The sequence below is a fragment of the Coenobita brevimanus genome, chromosome 72 (assembly GCF_032717465.1).
Source record: "Coenobita brevimanus isolate Jiangsu-jjx chromosome 72, ASM3271746v2, whole genome shotgun sequence".
In the NCBI taxonomy this organism is placed as follows: Eukaryota; Metazoa; Arthropoda; class Malacostraca; order Decapoda; family Coenobitidae; genus Coenobita; species Coenobita brevimanus.
In genome coordinates, this window is record NC_137025.1 from 960,001 (window position 1) to 970,000 (window position 10,000).

General features: G+C 46.4%; 1 protein-coding gene across 1 annotated transcript in view; it reads left to right on the top strand.

Annotated features, from left to right (window-relative positions):
• Positions 1 to 646: 646 nt before the first annotated feature.
• LOC145407214 (uncharacterized) overlaps positions 647 to 10,000 on the top strand; it is a 24,612-nt gene continuing 15,258 nt past the window's right edge. The window contains exons 1-9 of the mRNA XM_080278250.1: positions 647 to 707; positions 2,694 to 2,843; positions 3,729 to 3,902; positions 4,269 to 4,472; positions 5,591 to 5,803; positions 6,458 to 6,682; positions 7,333 to 7,548; positions 8,061 to 8,273; positions 8,686 to 8,901. Of these exons, the coding sequence (XP_080134376.1) occupies positions 647 to 707; positions 2,694 to 2,843; positions 3,729 to 3,902; positions 4,269 to 4,472; positions 5,591 to 5,803; positions 6,458 to 6,682; positions 7,333 to 7,548; positions 8,061 to 8,273; positions 8,686 to 8,901 (1,672 nt within the window). The remainder of the gene's footprint in view (positions 708 to 2,693; positions 2,844 to 3,728; positions 3,903 to 4,268; positions 4,473 to 5,590; positions 5,804 to 6,457; positions 6,683 to 7,332; positions 7,549 to 8,060; positions 8,274 to 8,685; positions 8,902 to 10,000) is intronic.

Below are 10,000 nucleotides of genomic sequence, written 5' to 3' on the forward strand. Positions count from 1 at the left end.
ACTAATTTCTAGGATAATTTAGTCTTTTTCAGCCCATTTTCTTTCACAATACTTAGGTCCTTCATTCATTCCATAGCACTTCTTCGTGACTAGCATAGTACCTCAGTGGCAAGCCTGGTTCCATTTTCATTCCGTAGCACTTCTTCGTGACTAGCAGGGTATCTCAGTGCTAAACAAGGTTCTATATTCATTCCGTAGCACTTCTTCGTGACTAGCATTCTATCTTAGTGCTAAACAAGGTTCTGTATTCATTCCACAGCACTTCTTCGTGACTAGCAGGGTATCTCAGAGCTAAACAAGGTTCTGTATTCATTCCATAGCACTTCTTCGTGACTATTACGGCATCTCAGTGCTATGCCCGGTTCTATATTCATTCCACAGCACTTCTTCGTGACTAGCATGGCATCTAAGCGCTAAACCTCTAAAAAGCCCAAGACAGACAGAGAGTAACTTAAGACGAAATGGAAGGAGGTAGAGCATCTTAAAGGCGCCTTAAGGAGAAAATACAAGATAATTCTGTATCTTTATTTATATTTATTGATTTGTATTTATTTGTAACCTTCTTCCCCCCTCCTCTCCCCCTCCAGCCCCCCCAGGACCCCCCCGCCCACCCCCCGACACAAGAATGAAGAGGCGACTACGCGGGATGGCGGTTGGCCTTCTGATCCTGTTGGCCGTCACGCTGCCCTCCCCCACACACGCCCAGGGTTTGTCTGGATACCTACCGCCTCTGTCACACCACCCACACCCTTCTACACCACACCCACACCACCCACACCCTTCTACACCACACCCACACCCTTCTACACCACACTCTCAGCCTCCACAGTCTTCATTTCTACAACCTTTTTCACCACAGCCTTCCCCACCACAGCCGACCCTACCACCTTCACCACAGCCCTCCAAACCACAGCCTTCCTTACTAAAGCCAGTGCAGCCTTCTACACCACAGCCACAGCCCTCTCTACCACAGCCAAATCCTTCCATACCACATCCTTCTCTAGCTCAGCCAATACAGCCATTTTTGCCACAACCACAGCCTTCTCTACCACAGCCAAAGCCTTCCGTGCTACAGCCACAGCCTCCACCACAGCCACAGCCCTCACCGCCGCTTTTGCCACAGCCTAACCCCCCTCTACCACAGCTACAGCCGCCACAGCGTAGGTTGCTCGGGGTAACTCTATAATATTGCAGTCACCCATCCACGAATCATAAAAAACGAGAAGAGATGACCTACATTAATCATAACAAATCTAACCCAACCCACGCCAGCTCAATCTAATTCTAACCCAACCCAGTTCACTCTAATTGTAACCCAACCCAGCCAAATCTAACCCAGTCTAGGCCAAAGCCACCTAACACAGGCTAACATACCTAACCAAACTCCCTAAATAAATAACCTACTCTAGTTCAACCTAATCTTTTGACCAACTGAACGCTCTTTACTGGATGGGTGTCAGCGTCCCTAACACTGTTTCCTAAGCGATTTATTCTGCTTATTACACACTACAGTCCTACGCTGTGTTACATAAATCCTTCCAAAATCGCCATATTACTCAGCATTACCGTACAAAAGGATGTTAACCAGCCAAATCCAAAATAAATCGCTAAGGAAAAGGTGTTAGAGAGCTCACATTATTCTTTAATTTTAAACTAAGCGTTGCTTTTGCTTAGCCTATTGTTGTTTAATATTTAGTAATAATAATAATAATAATAATAATAATAATAACAGTAATAACACAACTCATGTATATGATGTTTTAGTCTGTTCATAATAATAATAATAATAATAATAATAATAATAATAATAATAATAACAATAATAATTAAAATAATAATAATAATAATGATAATAGTAATAATAATAACCTATAACCTCATTTTACCATGTTCTAATTGCCATCATTATTTCTCTATAACAACCACTCATTATCACAAACCTCCATTTATTTATCCATTTATTAACTCACTTATCTAGCCCTCAAATAAACCACAAATCTAATATATATAAATAATTTTGTATATAAACTCAAAATTAATATAGTTACTGATATTATTCTCGTTTTCTATGAGTGTTAATTCTAAGGACTTTTATTATTATTTTATTTATCTCATTTACTCACTTTCTTGCTCATTTACTTATCTCACTCTCTCATTTATTCATTATCAATTCCTCATTCATTATCTAATTCACTCACCCATCCCACTACCCTGTCTCATTCCCTCATCTCATGTCATCATCATCATCCACCCCTACCCCACACCACCACCACCCACCTACTGTCACCTCTCCAACCCCCACCCCTCCTACCCCCATCCCTCCTCACCCCTACCCCCACCACCACCACAGTCCCACCACCATCACCCCACAATCGCACCCCCACCACAGTCTCACCCTACCCCTCACCCACAATCTCACCCCTACCCCCACCACCCCACAATCTTACCCCTACCCCCACCACCACTACCCCACAATCCCACCCCTACCCCCACCCACAATCTCACCCCCACCACAGTCTCACCACCATCACCCACCACATTATTACCCCTACCTCCACCACCACCACCACCATCCCAATCCCACCCCTCCCAACACCACCACATCCCCAGTCACCCCCCTACCACTACCCCCTCAGTCTCATCCCTCTCAATCTCCCTCCGCACCCCCACCCACCCCAATTTCACCCCTACAGTAGGTGTGGGGGGTGAGTGTCCCGCGTCGTGTGGGTTTGAGTACCGGCCCGTGTGTGGGAGCGACGGGGTGACCTACACTAACGATTGCACCCTCGCCAGAGCGGCCTGTAACGACCCTACCCTCGCCCTAGCTAACACCGGCGCTTGTGGTGCGTGTGGATATGTGAGAAAGTGTGTGAAAATGTGTGTGTGTGTGTGTGTGTGTGTGTGTGTGTGTGTGTGTGTGTGTGTGTGTGTGTGTGTGTGTGTGTTCCATGTACTCTTCTTCCTTTTGTACATATAAGTTCCTATGAGCTCAACCAGTCTAATTATGTGTGTGTGTGTGTGTGTGTGTGTGTGTGTGTGTGTGTGTGTGTGTGTGTGTGTGTGTGTGTGTGTGTGTGTGTGTGTGTGTGTGTGTGTGTGTGTCCCTTTTACTCTTCTTCCTTTTGTACATATAAAGTTTCTCATCAGCTCAGCCAATGCAATTATCCTTACCCTAACAGTCCAACCACCCAGTACTAACAACCGGAGCCACTAACAAGGCCAAAGAACCTTTAGTGAACGATATTTTCCACAATGAACAGTACTCCATCAGAGGAGTGGATGGTGTTTGATAGTGTTTCGTCTCCTTTCCAAAATTCATCGTCTTCCTTTTTGTTTGTCTGTGTGTGGTTTGTTTGTCAGTGCTAAAGAGAAGGTTGATTATTTGTTTATTTCTTGTTTTGTATGTAATTATGGCTGGATTGTCAGGTAACAGAAATTAATTAGTGCCAGGTTGGTTGGTGTTCTGGTTCTCTCTCTCTCTCTCTCTCTCTCTCCTTAAACAGAGCCTATCCATCCAACTACCTACCTACCTATCCATCTGTGTCAATCTATCTATCCATCCAACCATCTATCTACCTACCTATCTATCCATGTTGATCTACCTATCCATCTATATCTATCCACCTATCTATCCATCCATCCATTTATCTACCTATCTATCCATCATCCATCCACCCAACCAACCATCCACTCATCTACCAAAACAGACGCCGAATTCCGCGCCACAGTGGACATGGCCGTCCCTGAGCGCTGCAACGAGGCCTGCACCAAGATCTACAGTCCCCAGTGTGGCAGCGACGGCACCACCTACAACAACGCCTGTGTCCTCGATCTCGCGTCCTGCATGGCGAGACAGGCCGGACTAGACGCGATTGTGGTAGTCGCGGACGGGCCCTGTGGCGGTGAGTGGCGGTGGTGGTGGTGGTGGTGGTGTGTGTGTGTGTGTGTGTTTCAGAGCAAAGTACTGTTAAAATGCTCTTACTTGAAGAACAAAACAATTTCCAGTCCAATCGGGCCACCCGTTCCCGAGTAATGTCTCATTTCTGAAGATGGGAAGTGACTTGACATCGAGCGGAGGCAGCCGAAGGAGGCCTTTAAGCTAGTATAGTAATAATAATAATAATAATAATAATAATAATAATAATAATAATAATAATACAACCAACACAAAAAGCTCTTCTGCATATTGATTTTTTTTTTCATTTATTTCTCCTCCCCAACAGAGCCAACCCAACCTGACGAAGGCGTGGTTGACATTGGTTCCCCAGGCCTCGTACCCATCCCCGCCCCCTTGCCCCCCCAGCCCCCCGCCCCGGCCTCCTCCTGCCCGGAACAGTGCACGCGGATCTTCACGCCGGTGTGTGGCAGTGACAGCAAGACCTACAACAACATGTGTCTGCTGCAGGTGGCCGACTGTCAGAGCAGAGAGGCAGGCGGACAGGGCGTCACGCTGGCATTTGAGGCAGCCTGTGGTTAGTAGGCGTCCATTATGAGCAACTACACGTCTATCTATCTATCTACTTAAGTATCTGTCTATTGCCAGACGTCTTAATCCCGTAAGGGGTGACCACAAACAAACCGCCCCCAATTTGCTGTCCTCTGCCATTTGTCTGCCTTCGCTCTTGCTCACATCCCCACTTCCTCATATATCTCTCCACTCCATCCTTCCATCTCGTTCTTGGTCTCCCCCTCCTCCTCCCACCATCCACCTCACTCGCATACTCTCTCCTAGTCAGCCTCTCACTCTCCACCCTCTCTACATGCCCAAACCATCTCGTTTTCTTTCTATTAACACTTTCAATCACATCCACATCAACACCTCAACGCTCCTTTACTTCCTCATTTGTCTGTCTGCCTTCACCTAAGTCTACATCCACATCAACACCACTATGCTTTTTAACTTCCTCGTTTGTGTGTCTGTCTCTCCATCTAATTCCACATCCACATCCACAACACTCATTCACTTCATCATTAACCTTTAACTTTCCACCTAACTCCACATCCACATCAACACCACAACGCTGCTTTACTTCCTCATTTGTCTGTCCAGATCCACATCCACATCACAACGCTCATTCACTTCATCATTAGCCTTTTCCTCTCCACCTATCTCCACATCCACATCAACACTACAACGCTCCTTTACCTCCTCATTTGTCTGTCTTACAAAACCTATCTATTATACTCAAAACCTGTAAGCATTTCAAAACTTTTAGCATTTTTGTAATCTAGCTTCACCCTAGCGTGCTGCCTCTGTCGTCACTGGATGCGACGTGTTTGCAACGATATATAAAAAGAACAGACCGTCAGGGTGGGTTTTTGTGCATCTTAACTAAAAGAGTAATGTTTGGAGATCATTCAAAGGTCGCTATCTAATACGTAAATGTCACTGGTATATTGTAAGGGAAAAGAATGTAAGGTTATTGAGGGGTAAGTCAAAACGCTTGAGCTTACCCCCTAAAAAAAATCATTTTCTTTGACTCGAGAAAACGTAATTACGCTGATACCTAAAGCAGTTTTCTATTGGAGGCTGGAGCTGACTTAAAGAGGTATGCGTTCTCTGAGTGTTCTTACATGTTCTTTTCAACAGATGCCGCAGTAGGAATCCCTCGCGATCAGGCTACCCCCCCTCCAACCCCTGCTCCTGCCTCGGCGTGTGATGAGAAGTGCACGCGGATCTTCACGCCGGTGTGTGGCAGTGACGGCAAGACCTACAATAACATGTGTCTGCTGCAGGTGGCCGACTGTCAGAGCAGAGAGGCAGGCGGACAGGGCGTCACGCTGGCATTTGAGGCAGCCTGTGGTTAGTAGGCGTCCATTATGAGTAACTACACGTCTATCTATCTATCTATCTACCTACCAATCTATCGCCTTGAGGCCGCCTACAGTTAGAATTAATTGTTGATTCAGAGGAGCTGTTTGAGTATTGTAACACACACACACACACACACACACACACACACACACACACACACGAAATTCTGAGTCGTCTTCCAGTCAGCTTTGGCAAATCCCTAACACCTCTTCCTTGGCGACTTATCCTCAATACACCTCAATGTCCTCCTGGGTGTAACCATTGATAATAGCAATGTTAGGGTATAATACCAGTGTCTGGGTGTAATACGCAAACTAAATCGCTATGGAAGAGGTGTTAGGAAGCTTTAATTGACCTAGAATATTGGAGGGTCGATCTGTCTAGTAACCATGGAGACTAATTTCTAAGGCCCCATCGAACTACAGACTCCCTAGCACCTCTTCCTTAGCGATTTATTTTTTGCATATGGCTGGCTCATATCCTTTTGTAGGCTATCTGTGTAGAGTATGATAAAATGGAAGGATTTACGCAACAATGAACAGGGCAGTATGATGTAGTGGGCGAAAATAAATCGCTTAGAAGAAGGTGTTAGGGGGCTTCTTTAACTAAGGATCATACATGCCTAAATCTCTCCCCCAACAGACGCCCCAGGAGCACCCACAGGAGGCCAGGACCCCTCCGTGCCTACCCCAGCCCCCACCCCCGCCCCGGCCTCCTCCTGCCCGGAACAGTGCACGCGGATCTTCACGCCGGTGTGTGGCAGTGACGGCAAGACCTACAATAACATGTGTCTGCTGCAGGTGGCCGACTGTCAGAGCAGAGAGGCAGGCGGACAGGGCGTCACGCTGGCATTTGAGGCAGCCTGTGGTTAGTAGGCGTCCATTTTGAGTAACTACACGTCTATCTAGTTATCTATCTATCTACCTACCTATCTATCTATCGCCTTGAGGCCGCCTACAGTTAGAGTTAATTGTTGATTCAGAGGAGCTGTTTGAGTATTGTAACACACACACACACACACACACGAAATTCTGAGTCGTCTTCCAGTCAGCTTTGGCAAATCCCTAACACCTCTTCCTTGGCGACTTATCCTCAATACACCTCAATGTCCTCCTGGGTGTAACCATTGATAATAGCAATGTTAGGGTATAATACCAGTGTCTGGGTGTAATACGCAAACTAAATCGCTATGGAAGAGGTGTTAGGAAGCTTTAAATGACCTAGAATATTGGAGGGTCGATCTGTCTAGTATCCATGGAGACTAATTTCTAAGGCCTCATCGAACTACAGACTCCCTAGCACCTCTTCCCTAGCGATTTATTTTTTGCACATGGCTGGCTCATATCCTTTTGTAGGCTATCTGTGTAGAGCATGGCTACACGGGAAGGATTTACGCAACAATGAACAGGGCAGTATGATGTAGTGGGCGAAAATAAATCGCTTAGAAGATGGTGTTAGGGGGCTTCTTTAACTAAGGATCATACGTGCCTAAATCTCTCCCCCAACAGACGCCCCAGGAGCACCCACAGGAGGCCAGGACCCCTCCGTGCCTACCCCAGCCCCCACCCCCGCCCCGGCCTCCTCCTGCCCGGAACAGTGCACGCGGATCTTCACGCCGGTGTGTGGCAGTGACGGCACCACCTACAACAACATGTGTCTGCTGCAGGTGGCCGACTGTCAGAGCAGAGAGGCAGGCGGACAGGGCGTCACGCTGGCATTTGAGGCAGCCTGTGGTTAGTAGGCGTCAATTTTGAGTAACTACACGTCTATCTATCTCTATCCATCTATCTGTCTATCTGCCTACCTATCTATCGGTCTATCTACCTACCTATCTATCTACGCCGGCTGTCAGAGAAGAGAGGCAGGCGGGCAAGGCGTCACACTTGCCTTTGATGCCGCCTATGCTTAAAGTTGTTGATTCAGAGGAACTTGTGTGTCTGTTACAGTATAAACACACACACACACACACACACACACACACACACACACACACACTACGGTTCCTTCACCTCACTTGACCCAGATTTCTGTCCTTATTAGATTAACTCACGTAGCTCAGTCGCAGAAAAAAAAAAAAATGCTACGGCTTTACATCCTTTCCACAGCACTTTTTCGTGACTAGCATCGAATTCTAGCGTTAATCTACTTTTCCAACTTCGTAATTAAAATGGAGAGAGAGAGTAATTTGGGCCAGGTAGAGGTGAAAAGAGTATAGCAATATATTCTAGTGTCCTAATCCTGACAGATGCCGTAGTAGCGACCCCAAGCGATCAAGCTACCCCGCCTCCAACCCCTGCTCCTGCCTCGGCGTGTGATGAGAAGTGCACGCGGATCTTCACGCCGGTGTGTGGCAGTGACGGCAAGACCTACAACAACATGTGTCTGCTGCAGGTGGCCGACTGTCAGAGCAGAGAGGCAGGCGGACAGGGCGTCACGCTGGCATTTGAGGCAGCCTGTGGTTAGTAGGCGTCCATTATGAATAACTACACGTCTATCTATCTATCTACCTACCTACCTGTCTGCTACCTATCTATTTTACATCATTCTTAGACAAGGAAGCAAGCCTAGTGGATGTATCAGAGTCACGACTGCCAGTGTTATGTCAGTGGGTGGTGCTAGAAGAAAACTGCATTCGTGTCATTCTTTCATATATCCTACCTTATATCACCACTCAACTTCTAATCATCACCCTTATTTATCACCATATTCACCTAACACCATTCGCTTTTAACACCACACTCACTACAATCCCTTATAGCTATCAATCCTCTCACTATTACCACACTCACAACCACCCCTCACATTACCACACCCCTCATCTACAACCGTTCACTATCACCTTCTCACCGTCACCATCCTATCACCCCCAGACAAGGCTCCACCGACAGGCACGGAGGCGAATCTAGTGGACGTGTCAGGCCCTAAGGTGTCTGTCTCCTGCCGGCGCCGCTGCAGTAGTACGGTGAAGCCTGTGTGTGGGTCAGATGGCAATACATACGACAATGAGTGCCATCTGGACGTGACCAGCTGCCGCGTGAGGAGTGAGCGTGGCAGGAACATCTACATAGTCCACAACGGCGCCTGTGGTGAGACTCTAGCACGTAACACGCTTTTTATAACACACATAACAAGATTTAACACACACAAGAACGCGTAACACACATAACACAACTCATAACGACACGCACGTAAATCAGAACACTTATATAACACTCATAACACACTTTAACACTCACACAACGGCACACATAACACGTAATCCATAATATTCTCACATAACACTCACAACACCTTCATTACACTCATAACACGCTTTCATAACACTCAAAACACCATCAAAACAACACTCATAGCACACACACATAACAACATTCTCACATAACACTCATATAACACTTTCATAACTCATATAACACTCTCATAACACACACACACACACACATAGCACCTATAACACGAATATTTTACGTTTGACTGCACTCGGCTTAATGTCACCCGCCCTTTTTCACTCCCCTCACACGCACCCACCTCTACACCCTCTCTAAATTTACGTACACACGCTTATTGATACGTACACACGCTCTTGAGGCGCACACACGCTTAATACGCACACACGCTTATTGACACACATACTCTAACCTTCCACGGTATAGATTTTAGATTCAGCACCGTTTTTTTTTTAAGTGACACGCTTAGTTCAATTTCTGGCACATTATTTTCCTTTTTATTCTTTCTTTTTTTTGAGTTTCTGCTCACACACACACACACACACACACACACACACACACACACACACACACACACACACACACACACACACACACAAAATGCCACCACACCTACTTTACTTTCGGCCTCAATTATTTTTTCTTTTTCTTTCTTTCTTGCACACTCATCCACCGCCACCTCACCCAATCTCACCTTGCCCACACCTGTCACCTTTAATTGCACAGGTATCTTCCATCCACTTCAGAGGTGTGTCGCCCTTCAACTCTGTAACACCTTTCTAAAAATCCACCCAGTTTTCAGTGTCATATATCTTTCCACGCTTATTTTCTCTCTCTCTATCTTCTCTCTTTATATCTCTCCCTCGAATCTATTTCCACTTCTTTCCTCCTCTCTTTTACCTCTCTCTCTCTCTCTCTCTCCCCTACTGCCTATACCCCTCATCCTACCCCCTCTACC